The sequence below is a fragment of the Amphiura filiformis genome, chromosome 20 (assembly GCF_039555335.1).
Source record: "Amphiura filiformis chromosome 20, Afil_fr2py, whole genome shotgun sequence".
NCBI classification, from domain to species: domain Eukaryota; kingdom Metazoa; phylum Echinodermata; class Ophiuroidea; order Amphilepidida; family Amphiuridae; genus Amphiura; species Amphiura filiformis.
Window position 1 is genome coordinate 50,183,230 of NC_092647.1, and position 21,992 is coordinate 50,205,221.

The 21,992-nt window shown below is 37.5% G+C and overlaps 1 protein-coding gene across 1 annotated transcript; it reads left to right on the top strand.

Moving 5' to 3' along the window:
- The first annotated feature begins 1,002 nt into the window (after window positions 1–1,002).
- Window positions 1,003–18,245, top strand: LOC140142787 (DNA damage-binding protein 2-like). Its single transcript, XM_072164786.1, has 11 exons — window positions 1,003–1,093; window positions 5,676–5,861; window positions 7,921–8,115; window positions 9,199–9,390; window positions 10,336–10,481; window positions 11,610–11,709; window positions 13,039–13,216; window positions 14,328–14,470; window positions 15,092–15,256; window positions 16,771–16,816; window positions 17,702–18,245. Exons 2-11 carry the CDS (start codon window positions 5,688–5,690, stop codon window positions 17,950–17,952), a joined length of 1,590 nt encoding a protein of 529 aa, XP_072020887.1. The 5' UTR covers window positions 1,003–1,093; window positions 5,676–5,687; the 3' UTR covers window positions 17,953–18,245.
- Window positions 18,246–21,992: the final 3,747 nt, after the last annotated feature.

Sequence of the window (21,992 nt, forward strand, 5' to 3'; positions counted from 1 at the left end):
GCAGTCAGGCACTGGAATGAAATAGCAATTTTCTTCGTTTTACATGCCTCATTTGTTAATTGGCTCGAAATTAAAAGGAGACATTGTGGGTAGTGAAAACTATTCTTATATGCAAATCACACATGGTTATAAAGCCATATTGTAACATTTGCTGAGGAGGGCACTGACCCTCCAAATTGTTTTAAATTCTTTTTCTTACACGACTGTAATGCACTTTAGTAAACTAAGATACTCTGCAAAAATCAAAACTTTACGTGCTGTAGTTTTGTCAAAATCCGAGATTTTTAACAAACCGTCTGAACAAGATGGTTTATTATTTAGGGGGTCTCATTTTCTTCGGAAGGTGGGGTCACGAATATGTCGGAGACCGGAGTCAATTTTAATGATCCCCCTATCGTGGGCTAAATTTTTTATGACCCCCCTACCTTGGGTTGAAATTTTTTATGACCCCCCTTCCACCCACACAGATTCAAGGCAAATTATTCATTGTTTGAAACTTTGATTGTAAGTGTAAAGAAAGCGTGCAGAGCGCGCAGACATTTTGATTGTAAGTTTCAAAGAATGTGTGTGGAACACGCAAAGATTTTGTATTATTGAACTGTAAAGACTGCGCTCACATTTTAATTGTAAGCGGAAAGAATGCATAACGCACAAGCCCTTAATAATTTTACACCCCCCCCCCCCCATTTTGGGTGCAAAAAAATTATGACCCCTGTATTTTTGGTATAAAAAACAAGTATAGTCGTACTTTTAAACCCGGGCTACTAACCATGCAGTATTCAGCTGGCGTATGCTAGAAGTTATGGCAGTGGAAAAGTGCTCCTGAAATATTAGTTGATGGCAAATTTTCCTGTTGTTTTTAACCACGAACCTGTCCATGCACCCAAAAAAGTTTCCATGTGTTTGGCACCGGAAGTCTGTTTTGTTTGGCCACAGGCTTTGCGAAATAGACAGCGACGAGCTGAGTGTACACTTGCGCAGTCGAGTAAATTCGTGATGATATAACCATCGACTCGCGGGGTTTGAAATACACAAGGAAAAATAGTTGGCTTTTCTCACCTTCTCTAGTCGTTTCTCGATATTCATATGATATGTAAGTATGTCTAAATTATTGTGTGTCCGACTGAGAGATGGCAGCCCAGCTATCAATTCAATCACAAGTTTATACCATGATACAATCCCGGATACAATCAATCATGCATGGGGTGCACATGTACATGTGTACTGCACTGCCACTCAGATCATCACATGCTCTGGCAGATAGGGAGTTAGGGACAGGCATAAAAATTTCAAATTAACTCTATTAACATGAATTGTTGTTTATTGGAAGAGAGAACTTCTCAGAAACAATTTGACACCAAAACCAATCTTCTACTGTATTGCTAAGTGAAGTTATGATGAAATTACTGTCGGAACATTGCCACAGCCACAGGCTCACATCACACACTATAGGTGGCGCTATTCGTCCATAGGGAAGTGGAATGTGCCTGTACGGTCCAAAAATGGCTTTACTGTGGGGCTCAATGGAAAAAATTACTAAAAATTAATTTTGACAACCAAAACCTAAGTGATGTTGACTTTATGTAGGTACTGGCATGATACTGGATTCATAAACTATCACATAGTGGACACTCGATTTAGCTCAAAAGCAATTTGTGTGTAAATCAAGACCATCCAAAACAGCTTTCTTACAGTAAAGAATAGGAGGTCATTTGGGGTCACATACAGTAGTGTACATTGTACATGTGCCTGCTGTCACAATTTCACACACAAAATTTTGGGCAATTTGATGACACTATTTTTGTCTGTAACTTCAAAAGTATATGCACTAGAAACATGATTGACCCCTTATTGTTTAAGTAATTTAATTCTCTTTCAAATGAAAGAACTTTCAGCTAAAAATATTGAACTTCAAAATTTTATGAACATCCCTAAAATTTGGGCCATTTTCTCTGATAAGACTTAGGACTAGGACACACCGACATCGCCTGGCTAATAATTATTTGGTGCAGCAGAGACATTAAAATGAATACACGGGATCCATACACGTGAATTGCTATGCACGATTTTGATATCAGGCGAAAATCTTCGGATCCCGTTACAAAATGATGAATATCTCCCGTAAATGAATTTTTCTCAAGAAACCAGATGTGGTCTCATACACTTGAAAATACCTGTTGAACAGATATTATAGTCGTTAGCGTGCGCTTTGAAAATTGGCCGTGCGCTTTGAAGTCAAAATTTGACCAAAACTATAACAATTTTATATTGCGTTGGTCCTATATGGACTACAGCGCGCAGCAGGCTATAGCGACACTCACTCAAGTGGCGCACAAGCTTGCTCACAGAGCGAAAAATCAATTACCCCGTCTCTTGTCAGTAGCCTTAGTCAAGTCACTTCGCTAATAATATGCATCTCATAAGGTCCGAATAAAATGGTCATAGGTGGCTGTGGATTCAACCTACCATGGCGATTTCTACTATGAAGATATCGGGGCGATGTCACTGTGTAGGAGTGCATGGGGGGACTTGATAATTTTTGTGCCCCCCTGTCAATTTTTTGTTTTCATTGTAATTTTATCTACTTTTTGTTGAATATTATGTATGTTATCATTTCCAACACATCTGTGTCTGTGAAATTTTGTATGAAAATTCAATTTTTAAGGTGGTCATTTTGGGCCCATTTTAGGCAAAAACAATGATTTTTCCCAAGCGATAACAAAAAAGTGCTTCCTCCCAGCAAATAAGTAAACTGGAATTGTTATGTGAAAAGGATGAAAGTTTTTGTCAAACCATGTTTCCCTTTTGTCAGAAGATGAATTTTGGGTCAAAATAGAATTTTTTCCCAAAAATGCCCCTTTTTGGCCCCTTTTTTGACCAAAACATTGATTTTCACCAAGACTTAAAAAATATTCGAAAGTGTAGTCAATGTTGCATTCTGCTTCCTAAAGCATTGAATCTGTTGTCAATGCAAACTAGAGCATCATTTTGGTTTTATTCATCATTTTCTCCAAAAATGGTGTTTTCAGTGGCACAAAATGGCACAGAGGGCTTTATTTACAAGTAAAATAAATAGCGCCCTCGCTCAGATGTGCCTGTCCCTAGCTCTGGGCTGGCTACAGCTACATAGAACACGGTGTAGGTATATACATACATGTATAAAAGGTGAATTCAAATTTGCCATCAAACCACATCATTGTATATCAAGGCTTGAGTAAAGAAAGCCAAAACTGAAAACCATTCTGTCATACTCATAGCGCTTTCTGTAGCCAAGCCAAAGTTGTTCGAAAAGTTCTAACTTTCGTATGAACAACCGATAGCTTGTGATAGCAATTATTTGTGCTCATGTCACATAGGCCTACTTTGTTTGGCACATATACGCGGTTGGCATGCAGGGCCGAATGTCAAATTATTAATTATTGTCTCAAAAACATGAGGATATTGTTCTTTTTTAGTGACACATTTGCTATATTCCTTCATCAATTCACCATGATTGTACTTACTAAAAACATCATTTTGTGTCAATTTTTCTCGAGTGATCATCAGACATCACACAGCCACCATTGTAAATAGGTGATCAACAAATGTAGTGCTGAGCCGGAAGGGCGTCACCATCAGTTGGCAATGACAAGTCAACGTTTGCCAATCGGGAGATCGATTAATTTGCCCAGCACTAGATTTTGCTTTCATGAGTGGCGCTGGTCGGTCGTCAAAATAACTTTGATCAAGCAAGATTGCAGAATTAAACAGACTCATAATATGGTCAGAATTTGTACTTCTGAGCCTGTGTTTCTGGATAAAAGTAAGCAAACAATTGTAGCCAAATTGGACAATCTAAAAAATTGTAAAATGCGTTTTAAAACTGACAACGCTATAATGACTGAACGTGTTATACTAGCACCCTCTCGAGTCCATCTTCTATCCACACAGTAAACTATCGTGTCGTCGTGGATAGTAGATAGATTTCTTGTCAAGATTGACTTTCAAAGTTTCATCAAAAAAACCAAAAAAAAACCCAGCATAGTCTCTTGTCCGAGGTGCTCTAACTATAACACTCCAATCGGCCATGCAATCTACGTTTTTAATTCTTCAACTAAACAATTAAAATGTGTGCACAATCTTTCGTTATATAACATAATATGTATAATGCAAAAGTTTTGTGCACTCTACGCTCCTTCTTTACGCTTACGATCGAAATTTGAACGCACTCCACACACTTTCTTCGCTCTTCTGGTCACTCCGCGCCATTGTTCCGGCAATGAATAATTTGGCATGAGTTTGTGTAGGCGGAAGTTGGGGGGGGGGTCATAAAAATTTTCGACCCAAGATAAGGGGGAGGGTTGTAAAAAAATTTAGTGCTAGTCTGCGATGGGGGGGTCATAAACAATTGGACCCCCTCTGAAGAAAATGATAGCCCCCTCAAAATTACAAAAATGTCCACTTTTTGCACCAATTTTGTTCAAAATTTGTATATTTCTCCCCCACCTGAAATTCACTTTGGCCCCCATACCCCCCATAAAAATTCTGGTGCCGCCACTGGCCATTGTGGGAGGGGGATTTGAAAATGTTTTGTCCCATTTTCAGTCATACTCTTTGCCGTTCCAATTTAAACCCTGAACATTTTTTAGCTTCTTCCTGGCTACACCACTGGCCAGATCAGTTTTATAGTTATTTGTCATTTTGCTTGCAAGCAATTTGCACACAGCTTTTTTTTTAAGGGCCTGTTTTCCTAGGGACACAAAAAATTGGTTATTTTTCGAAAATGGGGATGGGCCCATTTTTCAAAAAAAGGGACATTGATCCTGTTTTCCAGTCACTCTATCACACCATGGTATCAAGTAATGAGTATAATAAATAGTTAGGCCTATCCGTCTATTTTATTTTTTCTGTTCCTGCTTGTCAATTTTTTGCTGTCCCCATTTATCACTGAAAATCTCTGGGATGGCACTCTGCTCTCACCTGGCTACCACTGGTGCCTGAAAAAATAAAATGGGTCAAATTTGAGTATTTTGGCATACCCACAACAAATCGTTTTTCCGATAGCCTTGGACCAGTCAAATGTTTTTTGGGGAATTTTTTGTATAGAAATTCTATGACCACTCGGTAATGTATATTCATGGCGCAATTGGCACCCCCATTCTGAGGGAAATGACACTGACAGCCCCTAACACTTTGGGTTGGTAAACTGTTCTTTCTTTCATAAAAAGTTATACTTCAAGTAGTTTGACATATTAACTGTTTTTTTAATAAATAGAAAAAGCCAGAAAATGGCAAATTGAACAAAGTGTCATTTCTCTTTCTGTTTTTCAGAAAATCAGGAAAATGGCTCCAATAGAAAGAACTCTGCTCTCACCTGGCTACCACTGGTGCCTGAAAAAATAAAATGGGTCAAATTTGAGTATTTTGGCATACCCACAACAAATCGTTTTTCCGATAGCCTTGGACCAGTCAAATGTTTTTGGGGGAATTTTTTGTATAGAAATTCTATGACCCCTCGGTATATTCTGAGGGAAATGACACTGACAGCCCCTAACACTTTGGGTTGGTAAACTGTTCTTTCTTTCATAAAAAGTTATGCTTCAAGTAGTTTGACATATTAACTGTTTTTTTAATAAATAGAAAAAGCCAGAAAATGGCAAATTATACAAAGTGTCATTTCTCTTTCTGTTTTTCAGAAAATCAGGAAAATGGCTCCTATAGAAAGAAGAAGTGGCAGGAAGCGAGCGCTGGTGAATGGTGAAGATATTGAGAAGAAGAATACTCTGAAAAGATCACTTCGACAAAGAACAGATACGGTTAAAAAAGAAAAACCAAGTACAGACAAAGTCAACAACAACAACATCAATATTGACAAGAAAAAGGTAACTAACACTTGTTAATAAGAAGGTTAGATTATGTGCAGTGCATATAATTTTATTGCAATTTGCTGCATAGTTTTGCAAGCCACCTGTGAAGCACATATGAATTGCATGTGGATCGAACTATAATGCAGTTCAAAAGGAACTCTAGAATCCATCATACATTAGCCTTGATTCAAGCCTTCTGCCTTTTTCCTCTTCTTTCTTCCTTTTTTAAAAATTACTTTACTTTTGCTCGAAATTGAACATGAAACCTTTAAATACCCAATTGACTATAAAAAGGCCTATATTGCTTATAGATCAATGTTTTTTCTGAAGTATTTCCAAATCATTCTTGGATGTCATTCTATCCATGCATGCACTGAGCATGCTGGTTTTGGCCACAGAGGGGCCTGAGGGTTCATGTGTCTGACCATGGTCTGCCTTCCCTGATCTAACCTGGAAATCCCTGCTGGCTGCTTACAATAGCATCAAGCACATTGTATACAAGAGACAGGGTATTCTCACACTAAAGGACATTCCCTCCAGTTTTAGCCTCTTGGCAGAGGCATGGCTGGATGATGTTCTGTGCATGTTGTGTGGCCGTGGTTTTAAATAGGGTTATATACCAATGGATATATTAATGAACAATTGATAGAAAAATGCATCAGTCTATATAAAGCCTGAGGACTTGGAGCAAGTCTAATCATACATATGCATATAATATTTATTAATGACCCCGTTAATGACTCAATCGATGTACAATAATGTGAGTTGACTGTATACTCAATGATTCGTCTCGATCCAATAGTTCAAAATTTATCAACTTTCAGATCCAAAGACTTCCTTTCCTATTTGTGGTAACTAAAGGTTAGGCATGTCATGACAGCATAAAGTATAACTTCCTGAAGGTTGTTTGAATATGGTTTGCTCAGAGGTGCCATATTGTTGTTTCTTCAGCAATGAGCATGTAATTCTTAGGAGAGGGCACCCTACAGATAACCTGGTTAATCCACCAGTTCCTCGGTTTTCCTCCTGGGACCACTGGTCATTGACCAGGGGGTATCATGCATGACCAGAGATTCACATAAAAAGGGTCTTTTTTCATGATCAGGCACGTACTGTACATAGTATCGTGAATAGGGTATATTGGTATATCTGAAAACAAGGAAATTTAAGAAATATGTTACATACCGGTACCTTGCCCACTAAAATCACAGTGTTCTGGGGGTTTTGAGACAAATTTAGCATGGAATAAAGGTTAAAAGTTATGAACTTTTGAATTTTTGTTTACCCAAATTGTTATGAAGGGTTTCAGAGTCAAGAAAATGACTGATTTCCTTGCTTCTAATGGAGGTTAAAATAATGCCAATACCGTACTTGATTAGGGTAGGAAATTTGCACTTGACATGTACTTGTTTAAGGGTGCATTTTCAGACCTCGCAAATCCTTATTTAGGGTGCTTTTTGAGACTTCCCGGTCACACATGACATAAATATTGGGCGTAAAGCATCCAATTTTATCATTATTATGTGTTGGATCCAATATTTTCACACAATTGGATCCATCAAAACATAATAATGATTAAAAAGGGATAGGTAGGGCTTCCCAAACTTCTTTTTGCGTGACACAAATTTCTATAAAAAATATGACGCGACCCATAGCATAATACTAATGCTGTTACTTACCTAAAATTATCAGCAGCGTATAAGGAAAACTTTGCAAATGGAGTACTATTTCCAAGTCGTCCCAATACCCCACCCAGTATCCCACCCAGGGTTTTACTGCATGTTGATGACTTCAGAAGAAGGTTGTTCACCACAATTTCTCTTAAGATACTGGTGTTTGATTTTTTCTTGCAAATTGTTAAATTCTGCACAATATCTGAATCATTTACAATTAGTGGGTTTTTAGTGGGTTCGCCGCCGGACAAGTTTAGAACAGTCCTGTGTTTAGACAGTTCTAAACTTGTCCGACGGCGAACCCACTAAGGTGTCTTGTGCCATTGTGATAGTGATCTTATATAATGCTATTGTATTAAGATTTTTGTATTTTTTTTTTTTTTGTATTTTTTTATTTATAGGTGCTTGAAAGTTCATCCAAAGAGAATGTGGAACCACCATCATTGGCAAGCAATCTACCCAAGGCCCTGTCCTGTCTCAATAGGGTTCAACCAGGCATCCAAGGCTTTATACCACATGGTCTTCATAGCAATAACATACTATATAGACTACAGCATAATGCTATGGGTATAACACGCGAGAGGAGTCTAAGACAGGTAAGCACAATCTATACAGCTATGTACACAGAGTCTGTATAATGTAGTCGCTGTTTCATCAAAGGCATACATGTATTGCTTCAAATTATGCAAAACTTAATGATCTCAATATAATCATAGGGCTATACAGGGAATTCCAGCGCTATTTCTGACAATATGGTTTGATACATAGCACATCTGCTGGTGCATGAATGTTGAGAGAAATGAATTCTGGAGATGAGATGAGTTAACATTTGTGTCCATATGTTTCCTCTGTTGGTCTGAGATAAAACTTGCCAGGCAAAAGACCATAGCCTAGTTTGATCAGCTCGTAATAGGTGGCAAATGTTAGGCTTTTACCACTACGCCGAAAAGTTGACCCACGTTAAGAGTGCTATTAATTGACCTGCCTGGTCTATATATTTTGTGTTAAAGAAAGTAGACAAAGTATAGGACCTGAATTAATAATTTGTGATGCTTCTGGCGAGATGTCATAAGACAATTCTCAAAATGAAACATTAATATTAATGTTATAGAGCCCGCCAATTATGAGCTGATCAAAGTATACATGTTATCAAAGTTGCGTTTCAGATGCTACATAATAATTATCACAAAATTTAAACAACAAAGGTTTTTCAAGTTGGGTTTTGAAAAGATCATTTGAGTGATCTGCTGAAACAATAATAGCAAACACTGCTGTATTATTTTGTCCTGTGTGAAACAACGGGGTGTTATGACAACATATATAGGTCTACTCATCAAGGAGCTACTGTGATGAAATATTTGCACCGTCATATTTTACTTTCATTGACTTTCATTGACATGATCAATGGGAATATAAGTCACATGTCGGCAATTTTCAATTAGAAGTTTTTTACATCATTTTCTGGCAGTTTACGCAAACCCCATCAAAATCAGACATTTGGTTACTGAGTTATGAGCAATTTATCAATGGCAGAAACAATATAATCAAAAGAATTTAAACCATTTTTTGCTAATATCTCAAAAACAATATTAGCGACATCAGACTCATTACCCTTGATCATGTCACATATTGATAACTATGTAAATTTTTATTCAAGTTTCTTTTCCTTCTCTCTTTAGGCAGTGGTACAGTCCTACTCAGACCAGTTAGCTAACTACCGCATCCTTACCACGGCAAGTCCATTTGACAGACGGGTAACAGCTATGCAGTGGCACCCAACTCTACCAACCACAGTAGCTGTGGGATCCAAGGGTGGAGATTTAATACTCTGGGATTTCACCAAAACTGAAGGAATTACATTCATGCAAGGGGTAATTTTATTATTATTATCATTATCATCCTGTATCACTTTGGAAATTCCATCAGCCATAGATTGCTGCTGTTCAATCATGGAATATGCTCCTTACTACAATCAGAAATGCTCCAAACATAAAAAGTTTCAAAACCCAGCTCAAAATCTCACCTTTAATCATTTATTTTGGTTTGTTTCATAATACTTTGTATTTCACATGATAATATCAAAATTTTGTTTGATATCCGCACCCACACATCAAACTGACTCTATCTTTCTGATTATCAATCATACTGATTAAAAGAGGATAGACAGGGCTTCCCAAATTTGCTTTTGCGTGACCCAAATTATATATGAAAAATATGGTGTGACCCACAGCATAATACTAATGCTGTTACTTACCTGAACTTATCAGCGGCATACCAGGTAAAATTTCCAAATGGGGCCCAATATCCAAGTCATCCCAATGACCGGCTCCAAAAATTACTTAACTGGGACAAATGTGTGTTCAAAGCGTGCGATTTGCAATTTTAATGCTAAAATAGGTCAAAACTGGGTTACATGAACAATGTGATGGTACCCTGCACTTTAATATATGGAGATATATTTTTTGGCAAGTACCACGACCCCTTTTGGAAAAAGCCGCAACCCCCCCCCCCAAAAGGGTTGACCCACGGTTTGGAAACCACTGATCTAAGGAGTTGTTTAAGTTAAAGAAAAGCAAACTTCCAGTTAAAGAAAAGAAATTTAAAACATTTTGTACTCACAATGTTTTATGGAAAAGGTAAATCTTAACTATAAATTGTGCAATCAGCAAAACTGGTTACTATATTGGAATTTAAAACAAAGTACCGTATCCATAAACAAAAATAATTCGAGTCTCTCAAAACCATAAGGAATTTGACATGTTACCGGTACTTTTCTCTAAAGAAAACACAATTTCTATTTACTTGCCTGTTTGTAGATTGGTGCAGGTGGTTCAGTTACACACCTTCAGTTTGACACCACTGACCCATCCTTCATTTATACGTCATCCATAGATGGAAAGGTATCCAGGCAAGATTTCCATGGCAACAATAAAACAGTCTTCCTTAACACCATGGATTGGAGGTAAAATTGAATTTTTCCTTCTGATTTGTTATTGTTTTACTGTAGATTGGGAAAGGAGGTTCTATCACTAATTTGCATATTGATGAATCGGATCCTTCCTATGTGTACACATCGTCTAATGATGGAATGGTTCGAAGGCAGGGTTTCATTGACAACAACAGATCTATCTTCCTTAATACCTTGGACTGGGAGTAAGTTGAAGCACTATCATGTATCATTTCCTTCAGTTGTGGTGTAGAAAGTATGTAACTAGCAGGCGAGGTGGCTATGGGTGCCAAACTTTGGGAAAGAACTGATTTTAGGGCAAAATACATGTAGACTAAAACCACTGATCATACCAGTTATCTTCTGCTGTGTGCTGATGCCCTATTGATAGAGTTGTCAGCTGGGTGCAAAAAGTGTGGCAACAGGTTCCATAATAACATTTCATATAACATCTTTCTATCAGTAGGTTTATCCACTGTGGTTTATCATTGGGGTTGTCTGGTCAGCTAGGAGTGAAATTGGCCAAAGAGGGTAAATTAGCAGTAATTGGGCTTGGTTATATATCCTTTTTCTTAGCAATATCCAATTATACCTATCAGGGCACTGATAGTGGCCTACTCATAGTGCTAAATGTAGTTTTATTTGGAAATGAAAATGGTTTTATATCAGAGCGTTCAAGTTCAAGTTTATTTCACCATCAGGATTTAAAGGCAGCAAGTCAGGTAGAAATTTAAAGAATGGGTCTTGCAGAGATACAGGGGTGGGGTCACTGGGGGAGGGGGAGCAGGTTAGGATAACAGTTCTGTCCTCACTTTGCACATTGAGATCCTGGGTTTGAGCCCCTGGTGTTCCTAGATGACTTAACTTGCATTGGTTTCAAGTCCATATTTGCTTTAAAGTTCACAGGTTATTTTTTTGCTCTGGGTTCTCCATCAGTTTCCTCCTGCTTGTAAAACTGGGATTTCTTCTGTGAGTTTATTGATCTGCTTTGTCTCCTGTATTGAATATTGTAAATAAAATGTACTGGACAGTTGCACATTGGTCTGAGTAACCAATAAGTTGCAATAAATCTAAGCACCTAACCCACCCTAACTAGAATTTCTTTATCCCCATTGCTGATGCTATTTCTTGCTTTTATTGCAGTTACTGGTATTGTAGTCTTGATGTTAACTACAGAAGTAATGTCTTAGTATCTGGAGACAATTTAGGCAATACTGTACTAATGACTAGACAGGGAGAAAAGGTGAGGATACCTTTAGTGAAATATAACATAAACAAGTTTTTAGCAGGTTCGCTGTCTGACAAGTTTAGAACTGTCAAGCTTTCGTCAGTAGTTGCTCTGACTTCTTCAGAACAAAGTACCTAAGTATAAGACATGTAGGCTCCCCTTTGCCTACTGATGGCTCTGTTCATACAGAAGTGTGCACCTTGTGAACAGTGAACAAGCAAACCTCACCTTTCTGAAAAGATATTATTATTATGTATATCCTGGGTCATGAGGGAGAATGTCAAACTCTGACTTACATATTTTCTGTAAGGCATGACATGTTCACGTACATTCGAGAGAGAATAGATTTGCCAAATTTTCATGCTGCAAATATTTCTTTTTACTACATGCTTTTTATCCCTAACACGCCCAGGTACTACAAAATACTTCTTGATATATGTGATGCGATCAAGCAAAATAAGTCTGATGTCGATCAAAATCAAAATTCAGTTTTTAATCTCACTACAGGGTGTATCAAAATGATTGGTACCCATCAATATCCACTGAGCAAGACTCCCACATCAAAATGCAGTTTAATATCCACCTTATTTATAGATTTATGTTATAAAAGGTCATGAAACTGTAATTTGTAGTCATTTCAAGAGGATCTAATGTTGAATGTGGAAGATGCAGGTGTTTCATCATACATCAGAGCTGATGGGTACCAATCATTTTGATACACCCTGTACATGAGCTGTTCTCCGAGCTTTATTTTTCTGAAAACCCCATCATAATTATTAGATTTATGATTATGAGTTATGGCCATTTTAGGGTTGCTCAGAACAATAAAATACAAAGGATCGAAGTTGAATTATTATCATTGGTTATATCTCAAAATCAATATTCCCAACATCCAACTCATTTTACTTGATTGCATCACATATGCGCTGTTCGTGCGTGCATCCAACACACGCCTAGGTACTACAAAATACTACTTGATATATGCACTGTTCGTGCGTGCATCCCACATGGTGGTTGGCATGCGAAGGGTCTCAGGTTCGAATCCCACCCAGACCAAACAACTTCTTTCTTTCCTTTCTCTCTTTATTCCTTCCTTCTTTCCCTTCCCGTCGCCAAAAAGCCCCTGGGGCGTTAGGGTTAGAGAGAATGTATCAATTTTGTGAAAATTACATGCCACAAAATGGTTCAAAATCATGAAAATTTTGTTTATGCAGGTATATAAATATGTAAGCCAGAACAATGCTCATGATGACGTTGAATTTTGTGGCATGCTTTTAGTAAGTTCTAAATGTCCAGGTAATTTTGACTCTGGCTTTGATTCTGTGTGTACACATTTTTTTGCAGGTATGGTCACACAGACTTCACAAGTCAAAGGTCACTCATTGTGAGTTTAATAAGCAGTGTGAATGGCTTCTAGTGACAGCATCTACAGATAAAATGGTCAAGATGTGGGATATTCGTATGGTTTCTGGAAGGAAAAGTGCCTTATATGAACTACCTCATGACAGACCTATCAACTCAGGTACGTTTATATTGTGGATGAGTAAAAGTTTGAAGGACAAAGTGCCAACTATCCTGTGTTATGATTTGGGCATTGTCTTGGCCTGCCCATTACAAATAAGGGCTTTTTAGTGCTATGTGTGGTTACAGGGTCTAGATTTTGTGCCAGTTTGCGAGATGAATCAAAAATCATCCGAGTCACTTCACTTACTGCATGATTCAGTGAAAGAAATTGATTCTCGCAACAAATGTTATGATAATTGATTCAGTGATTCTCATCGAATCTGAGGCCCTGGGTTAGGCCTTTAAAAAAATTTGTATTGCACTTTTCGACCTAAAATCTTTAAAAAATTGAGTCACATTTTTATTTTCATATTTGGTAGTAAATATACACAAAAATTTTGTGAAAATGTTTTGACTCTTTGTAATTTTGTATATTTGCGGGATCTTAACTGCCAAAGCATAAGCTTAATAATTATTTACAGCTTCTCAGCATGTATATACATTGTACACAACTCATACTGTTTCGAATCAAGGCACAGAGGCTTGTTATTGCATAATGTGCACCATAATAAGTGTTGTTGAGATGGTACAAACTATCAAGGAGGGGTATAATTGATTGTAAAAATATCAAATGGTAATTAGCTAGTGAACTGTCTAGAATTTATGTATGAGTGATATAAAAGATGGTCATTGGGATGAATGGGCTATTCCAGTTGAAATTCATACACCACTATGCACTCGGTCAGACATCCGGGAACATTGTCCCCTTTGCACAAGCACTTGCATATCAACCAGCTTGACGAAGGGGAACTGCACATGCGCACAAAGGTTTGACAAGGCCTTTTCCTCCTGTGTGATGTCAGCCCGACAAGAGAATATAGAAATGACCTTAATGTTCCGCACAGGAAGTGTAAATTTCAAATGGGGTTACCTGAATGGGTGATTCTATATTTGAAATCTCCCTGTGTGGGGCAGGGAGGCTATAAGGTAATGTTTTCCACAGGAAGTATATGAATTTCAACTGGAATAGTCCAGCCCTCGCTGTTAGAAATTAGTTCAACTGTATTTCACTCACCTAGCTTTGTAAAATTCAAATTCAAATTTGGTGAATTCTTAAATTAATTTTTCAGCTTACTTTAGCCCAGACTGTAGCAGATTGTTGACAACGGATCAAAATAGCGAGATCAGAGTCTATGGTGGACCCTTGTGGGACAAGATGGAACGAACCATACCTCATCCGCATAGATTCTTTCAGCACATAACACCAATTAAGGTTTGTGTATATTCATATCCTTCTCATATTTCATCGTATGTGTGTGTGTCCCAATCAAATTGCTCATTTTGACATACATTGTATGCACAAAGGCGTGGAGGTTATTTGCTACCCATCAATGACTTCAGCGTGTGATGTAGTGATGGATTACAGCACACAATGACTTCCGCATGTACCTCACGTGTGCCTCCTATGCGCTGGAACAATTCAGTGAAATACGAACTTTTACATTCAACTCGGCAAATCCTCGTTGAATGGAACAGTCTATATTTCACCTCATGAAAATATTCTTACCATTGAACTCATAAACATTCAATATTTGTATACCATGACCGGGCATAGTTCAATTTGATGAAATTCTCTCAAAAATACAGGGCATAGTTAAAACAATGCCCCCACTTTTATCCAATCAGATGACAGGAATCTATGAGGTATATCCAACAATGACAGGTGTGGAAGAAGAATAGTGAAAGGGCCAGGAAAGAGTGTATGAATGATGCAAAAGATTGTAGCATTTTGGCTTTTCAAAATTTATGGAAACATGGCTAACTTTTTTTTCAATGGGTGTATATTTTGTTAACCATTCAAAGTCTAAGTGTCTTCATCCTGCTGTCATTTCAGGCATCTTGGCATCCAATTCATGAGTTGATTGTGATTGGTCGTTATCCTGACCCACAATTCCCTGGGTATCACCATGGTGAGAATAGAACCATTGATGTCTTTGATGCAAATACAGGTGATATGGTATGCCAAATGCTGGATGGCAGCGCCAAAGGAATTATATCGGTAAGTTGATGCATATCGTCTATGTTGAGCATAGACCACTTGAAATCATTGTTTATCAACAATGGCTTTCTTTTTCTATATGAAATGTGTTGGGCGATTTGAAATGCACATGCCCTGAGCAAACTACGATGCGTACACACACTGCAGGGCAAAGAACAATGGAAATTGCCATAATTCGCGTGCATACTGCCGGGCAATGATGTCACATGTCAAGTGGTCTATAGAACACTTTTTTTAAATAAATACAGCAGATGTGATGTACCAAATCAGGGCCGGATTTACCTTTTTGGGGGCCCTGGGCCAGGCCAAAATTTGGAGGCCCTCCAAACGCACTGTGAGGAAGGCATGTGCACTCAAGTGGCCAAGTTGTTAGATTTTACTTGGATACTTGCTCGCGAAGCGCATGAAAAAATTTCAATTTAAGACTATTTTAGCCCAAATTATAGCTGTATTTTGCTATATAACAGGCCAGGGCGAAAAAAAAAAAAAAAAGCGCGCAAAATTTTTGTACCCTATTTTGCCCCAAAACATGGTGTTTTTGGCTAAAATGGAAGATGCACACTGCACAGGGCAAATTTGGGGGCCCCAAAATTTGGGGGCCCTGGGCCCGGGCCCATCTGGCCCTATGTTAAATCCGGCCCTGTACCAAATGCTGGATTCGACTGGGCCATTCTAGTTGAAATCCATACATCCCCTGTGGACAACACACCCTTAATCTTCCACATGTACAGGGAGTGTTAATTTCAAATTGGGTTACCTGAATGGATGAATCCATTTGAAATCTACACTCCCTATGTGGGAGATTAAGATTATGTCTTTAGGGTATTGGATTTCAACTGGAATAGCCCATTGCTTCAAAGGAATTATTGATGAGAAGGCTATGTATTTTGAAAATTGATAGTGGGCTTCAGATTGGCTTCAGTACGCATCGTAGTTTACTCAGGGCGCGTGCATTTTAAATCGCCCACCACATTTCATAGAGTACAAGAAAGCCATTGAACAGTGTACCATATTGATAGACCAGTCCCCCCGCCTTTGTTTATAAACAATGATGTCAAGTGGTCCAGTAATATGAGGAGGTTATGAGCACAGAGGGCTCTCTCAATTTGATTTGCTCAAGGACCACAAAGGGGCCAAACATACATGCTTGAAGGTCAAAATTGAAAAAATTCTAGCCAGTCGTAAAGCAAATTGCCAAAGACTTTTACAACTTTTCCCAAAGTCTTTTGCAAATTTGGAAAATTATGGCTCAAGTTCAGTTGCGGGTAAAAAATAACTGGTACCTTCATTGTTTTTGCACACTGTATTTTTTGGAAAAAATAGGGAAAATTTTGAATAAATCACTCCATCCATATACCAAAATTGGCCTAGAAAAGGGGTCATTGACAAAACAAATGGCTGAAAATGTAATCCATATATGTTTGCGGCACATCCTCATGGTCATTTGTACCGAGTAAATTCCTGAGTACTATTAGTTCCTTAAATGAAATTGTTTAAACCAATTTCCATTTCAGTTATGTCAGTTTAACAGAGATGGCAGTTACTTGGCAGCCGGCATGGGTGAGTAAACAATGATTTTATACTATCTCAACGATTGTTTTTTCAATTTTTATCCACCTGGCTTTAGCCATGAGGGGGATATTACGATAGTGTATTCCTTCTGTAGGGGTGTGTATGTAGGGGTGTGTATGTTCCATTTTGGTTAGGTTTTGCCTTCTGCCTATTTTCTCGGAGACTAGGGGTTGCACGTTCCTCAAACTTGGTGGGTGGGTGCATCTTGACCCGAGACAGAACCGGTTTGTATTGGTTAGTTGATTCATCTGGTGCCTTCATTGGAGAAAAGGAATCGCAACAAAATTTGAAAGGTGCATAGGGCACACTGTTTTACCGCTGTGTTCAGAAATGTCAATCATCACAATAAATTGTAAACAAATCATTTCTGAGTTTGATTAACAGGTGACTTCAGACACAAACTAGTATTTGTAATTCAGTCTGTGATTATAATAGTACCAGTGTCTACATTCACAAAACAACCCAAATCTAGTCACAGACATTATACTATCAATTCCAAGTTGTAAATTAGCAGTCAAGATTTAGGCTTGAAGTTTTTAGTGTGAATGTGGTGTTGCCACTTGCAGTTCCTTTCTTTATGTTGAATTGGGTTATTCGAGATGAAATCCATACACCATATGGAAGTCATGACCTTACATGCAATCTTCCACACAGGGTGGATGAATTTCAAATGGAGGTTAGCTGAATGGGTGACTCTATTTGAAATATGCATCCCCGGCCTGTGTAGGAAATTGAGGCCATATCTACCATAGGGGTGTATGGAGTTAGACTGGAATAGTCCAGACTGGATTACCACATCAGCATTTTCAAAAGATTAGGGTGATCATATCCATTAAGTCAGAAATCTGCTTCAAATGTCTCACTTCATTTCAGGTTTAAACACACTGATATGGACAGATGTAGCTAAGCTTACTACCCAGGGTGCATTGAGTGTGAACAAAACTATCTCAGGCATAGGATTGAATCCAAACCGAGGGTCAAATACATCTCAAAGGAGGAGAAACAGAAGAAATAATAATGATGATGAAGTTGATAAGCTCAAGAAAAAACTGAAAACAAAGACTAAAACAAAGACACAGACGAAAACCAAAACACAAACTAAATCAAAATCATCGAGAAGATAAAAAACTTGTCAAGTGTGTGAGTACCTAAGAGTATTAATATTTTTAGGTAAATATTTAACTCTTAGTAATATCAGGACAGAAATCATGAGCGTTTAAAAATATGAAGTCTAAAGGTAATTGATTCCATACCTTGGGACCTGTTTAAAGAATTGTCTATACTTTGCACCTTGAAAGTAATTAATGTTTGCTTGACGATAAGGAAAAGTCCCATCAAAGGAACATGGAAGCAAGTGTTTTTTTTTAATATTTGTACATAAATTCCTCTACCTCTTTTTTATACGTATTAGAAATATTAAGTACACTCCTCAAAAGAATTAAAGGATCAGTTGAATATGATCAGCATTTTTGACAACATTGGATATGATGATAAATATTATTGATAATTGTGCTTGATTTTTCATTATATAACTTGTTCCCTAAGTTGTATAACAAAATTCACTCATTACAAATATCCGCTATCACCCACATCTTGAGGGGAGGGGGAAATGGAGGCCAAAATTTTGATTTTCAAGCCGTTTTTCAAATGTCACCACGGTCAAGGTCAAGTCACATATTGAGAGGGGTTTGTGTATGTGATGTGTTTTTGGGTCTATACGTCACATTAGTTGGTATAAGATACCCTCATTGTATCCCGGGGGTGGGGAAAGTCATTAATGTAACCGCACAAAAGATGAACTCGGCCCCTCCTAACATATCTGAGAGTAGGGTCATAACTGAGCTCCCTTAATAGTGCAATGTAATGCATAAATGAATACTCTATATGTTCTGTCGTTTTGTACCATTTAATGGTCACGATTAAGACCCCTACCCTCAGAGAAACGAGGAGGGGCCGGGTGGTCATCTTTTGTACGGTTACATTAATGACTTTCCCCACCCCCGGGGATACATTGAGGGCATATTATACCAACTAATGTGACGTATAGACCCAAACACACATCACATACACAAACCCATCTCAATATGTGACTTGACCTTGACCGTGGTGGCGTTTGAAAAATGGCTTGAAAATCAAAATTTTGGCCTCCATTTTCCTCCCTCCCCCTCACGATGTGGGTGATGGCGGATATTTGTAATGAGTGAATTTTGTCTGCAGCTTGGGAACAAGTGATGTAATGAAAGATCAAGCACAATTATCAATAATATTATCATCATATCCAATGTTTTCAAAAATGCTGATTATATTCAACTGATCCTTTAATTCTTTTGAGGAGTGTATATTGTGTCTTTCAAAACAAAGGTTTTGAAGGGGACAAGGGCACTTTTTGAATTTTAAATGCCTTGTTAATATATTTCTTGTTGGCATTTCCCCAAAGAAATAGGCCATTTACAGACTTGACATTTACAAGTGCATTTCAGTTCTGACAATAATTTTGCATAAACTACACGGGCTAAATATTAATTGGGGTGTGTTGGGAGATGGTGTAAAATAATTGTTTGATAGAAAACATATTTTCCCATAAGTTTAGATTATGGTTCTGATAATGTAGCGAATTTGCCTAAAATGGCGGATTTAGGAAGCTGAATTTGAGCTTTGTGGGGGACACAATTTCAGACTTTATGCAACATTGTTCTGTTATTATCAAATTTATAGGGATTTGAGGTGATATTTCCTAAACTTTGTCAGCAATTGGCATTCATCACAGCTGAAATACACTTGGAATGCACAAATTTTTTGAACACGGGAGGAGCTTAAAATATGGCTCTTAAAAGTGATACATACTCAGAAAGTTTGAATGGCCCCCTGGGGTCAAATATTATAAACGTATGGTACAAAAGCAACTGCACAGATTCCTGGTTGTACGATAAACTCATGCTGTTTCTTTGTGTACAGTAAGTTTATAACATTTGGCCCGGGAGGGCCATTCAAAATTTCTGAGTGCTTACCACTTTTAAGAGCAATATTTTTTAAAGTAAAGGTCTTCCCACTTTCAAAACTTGTAGATTACAAGTGCATTTCAGTTCTGACGAACACTTATTGGTATTTAGGTTCAGTAAATATCACCTCAAATCTCAATGAATTTGATAATATCAGAATAAAGTTGCTCAAATTCAGAAATTTTACCCCCACAAAAATAAAATTCAGTCTACTTAAATCTGCCATTTTAGGCTAATTCACTACATTATGAGCACCATGTAAACTAATGGAAAGCACATTTGCTATCAAACAATTATTTTACACCATCTCCCAACACACCCCAATTAATATTTACCCCTTGAGGTTTATGCAGACCCCTTCCAGACCAGTCTTGGAATGTTGCAAAAAAATATTCCATATTAAATGTCAAGTCTTTAGTGTAAGTATATGGAAGCAGACCTGCCAACTGTCCCTCATTTGGGGGTTTCCAAAGTGAAAAAGAGGGACAGTCCTGCTTTCTGAAAATTTCAGTGATGGCAAATTAAAATGTAAGAACAGCAGAAAATGATGCAAATTTTGCAGTTGCATTATCTTTAGTCTATTGTAACAAATAAAGATACCTGGTTTGTGTACATGTGCAAGGTTTTGGCCTCAATGTCCCTCTTTCTGTCTTCGGTAGGTTGGCAGGTCTGTGGAAGTATTAATGAGCTAAGCTGTACTTGTTGTCAGTATTGCTCATGACTTTGTCTAGGGCACCAATATTGCTTACGCATAATTTACATAAAGTATATTTGTTTTTCCATGTCAAGATTTCATCTACAGGAAGTAATAGGATAAATATTGGTATTCCTCAAGGCTCAATACTCGGGCCACTTTTCATCATTTTTGTAAACAGTCTTCCTAACAAATAGAAAGAATGAAGTAGGGAGATGTAAAAGTTCTTTTCAAATTTCCCAAGAAGAGGCTTAGAAGAGCTGTTTTGAGCTTTGTGTGTGTGACAATATTAATAATATAAACTGAGCTCAAAGAGAAACTTATAATTTTTCACAAGGTCATATCTTAAAATCCTGTCCATCAAGATGAACCAAAATTACACACACGTTTCCTTCAATACTCTTCTCTAAACACATGTCAGTAATCAATCAGTTATCCAACTGACACAACAGCAAAATGCACTGAAATGGAACAGCTTCCTGGACCACATTCACAGTCCAATAATTGGCACCCAGCAAAAGAAATCTGTGAGAATGTGTACAAGATCCTTGCACATGTGATAATTCCCAAAGAGTAAGTGGAATAGTGTTGAACAAGACCTGTTTCTTGAAAAAGCAGCACTGTTTCATCATCTATGCCAGGATCTTGCATGCATACTTACTCCAGAGAGCTGTTCCTTGTCCGTGCTTTTTGCTGTTGTGTCAGTTGGACAACTGCTTGGTTACATGTGTTTTGAGTAGAGTATTGAAGTAATCCTGGGTGTAATTTTGGTTCATTTTGATTGACAGGATTTTAAGATATGACCTTGTGATTCACAAGTTGTGAAAAATTATAAGTTTCTTTTTGAGCTCAGTTTATATTTTTTTTGCATGTTTTTGTTTATTTCCTTTTCTATTTTATATAGTGATCTTATTTGTTTGTTTAGGTTGTTCTGTAAGGGACACTACTATTTCATGAATAATATTTTTTGATTTTATAAGTCATATACATATTATGTTATGTAGCCATATTTTATGTGTACCTTAGTGTAGTGATCATATCTCTTTATTTTGTCTATGTATCATTTAAATTCTTCAGTGTTTAGAATCAGGTCACTTAGCCTAAGGTATATAGTCTAAACATACACAGCAAAAACAATGTTTAGAAATTGAGGACAAATTGATGTTTAAAAAGTTAAATGTCTACCATTTAAATGCTCTGTTTAGATCCCAAACACATTTCATATGATTATATATATATGTTAAGATGTTTAAGATCTAATCATTAAAGTGTTTAAAGATGATTGACCTAATTGATAATATCACCCCCCCCCCCCCCCACACACACACACACACTTTTTCCATTCAAAGTGGACATTTTGGCATCAGAAGACATTACTGGTCGAACACGATAAGATTTCGGTTAATAATAAATAGAAGGTTTTCTGATAGCGCTCTCATAGGTCTTTGAACCTGTCTGCAGCCCTCTAGCT

Excerpts from the sequence above, each read along its gene's own strand:
- LOC140142787 (XM_072164786.1), top strand. The coding sequence starts at position 5,688 with ATGGCTCCTATAGAAAGAAGAAGTGGCAGGAAGCGAGCGCTGGTGAAT. Across the intron at positions 10,482-11,609 it reads CTTAACACCATGGATTGGAG|TTACTGGTATTGTAGTCTTG; the intron begins GTAAAATTGAAT and ends CTTTTATTGCAG. Across the intron at positions 15,257-16,770 it reads GCGCCAAAGGAATTATATCG|TTATGTCAGTTTAACAGAGA; the intron begins GTAAGTTGATGC and ends TTTCCATTTCAG.